Source organism: Phytophthora parasitica (genome assembly GCF_000247585.1).
Source record: "Phytophthora parasitica INRA-310 unplaced genomic scaffold supercont2.30, whole genome shotgun sequence".
Classification (NCBI taxonomy): domain Eukaryota; phylum Oomycota; class Peronosporomycetes; order Peronosporales; family Peronosporaceae; genus Phytophthora; species Phytophthora nicotianae.
Window position 1 is genome coordinate 592,000 of NW_008649016.1, and position 1,115 is coordinate 593,114.

Sequence of the window (1,115 nt, forward strand, 5' to 3'; positions counted from 1 at the left end):
ATAACTTCGTAGCACCTCATTAACTGACGTGAAGGTCTAGAGAGAACATTGGTGAGGGTACTTGAAGTACGTAAATCAGCACCTGTAGGTACATATCTATTTCATGAACAAGTTGAAGTCATGCAAATCGTGACAGCCTCGGTTACTTAGTACTTCAGAGTAGAGATGGTTTTGGACGACTTCTGTATACTTCTAAACTCTTTTGGAAAACGTCCAAAATTCATGCAGCATGCAAAACTGTCCAAAACTACCAAGGAAAATATTCTATCGGGTAGTTTTGTCAGAGGCGTTGTGCTCGTGCTCTGACTCAGAGTACGAGCACAACGCCGCGTGCCACCTGTATGAAGCATTGGATAATGTGCCCCAAGGCGCCGTCTAGCCCATGCGCTCAAACTCTGTATCCCATGAGGTTTTTTGAGATAGTTCAGTCAATATTTAGCGATTTTACGCCTAATCTTAAGGACGATTAAATTAGTTCCATAGCGTGTACCCGTGCACGCAGAAACGAATTACAAGCTCTAAATTTTTACGCAAAGAGGGCGAGGTTTATTTCGAAAATCCGGGACATAACGGTGAGCCACTAATTAAAATTAACCAATCAAAAGAGAGATAAGAATTAACCTAATATTTATGCTTTCCAAAGCATGTAGCTATTGAACTTAATTATGAATCGAAAAGCTGGCTGTACCCTTGACACTATTGCGGCAGAGGCCAAATTCCTCTTGTACTTGATGGCGAGCTGCAGCGAGTACCTTCAATACATGTATGTACACGATTAGAGAGAGTGATAAGGTGTACTTATATTGTAGCAACACTTGTCTCTGTAGACGGAGCTGATCGTGCACATCAACTTCGCCCATAAGGGTTTCGTAATCCTTGAGAACTCGGGGGCAGACAACTTCAGTCTGTCCTCCAGTCCGCTTGTCAAGACGCACAACGCGGTCAAGATCGACACTTCCGCCAGACGCCAGCATTTACACCACTTTGTTGTCCCACCAGCGCAATGCTCGAAACCGGGGAATCTGCTTGTGCTTTGTCACTTCGAATGTGCCACGTTCGATGTGGGCTGGTCGATTCTTGAGTAATTTTTCTTCATTTCACCTCTTTTTTCTTTT

The 1,115-nt window shown here is 43.7% G+C and overlaps 1 protein-coding gene across 1 annotated transcript; it reads left to right on the forward strand.

The window, feature by feature from the left end:
- Window positions 1-382: 382 nt before the first annotated feature.
- On the forward strand, window positions 383-1,085 carry PPTG_12527 (hypothetical protein; the record flags this gene model as incomplete). Its single annotated transcript, XM_008908566.1, has 2 exons — window positions 383-409; window positions 828-1,085. The coding sequence occupies 2 exons, from the start codon at window positions 383-385 to the stop codon at window positions 1,083-1,085; spliced, it is 285 nt and encodes a 94-aa protein (XP_008906814.1).
- Window positions 1,086-1,115: the final 30 nt, after the last annotated feature.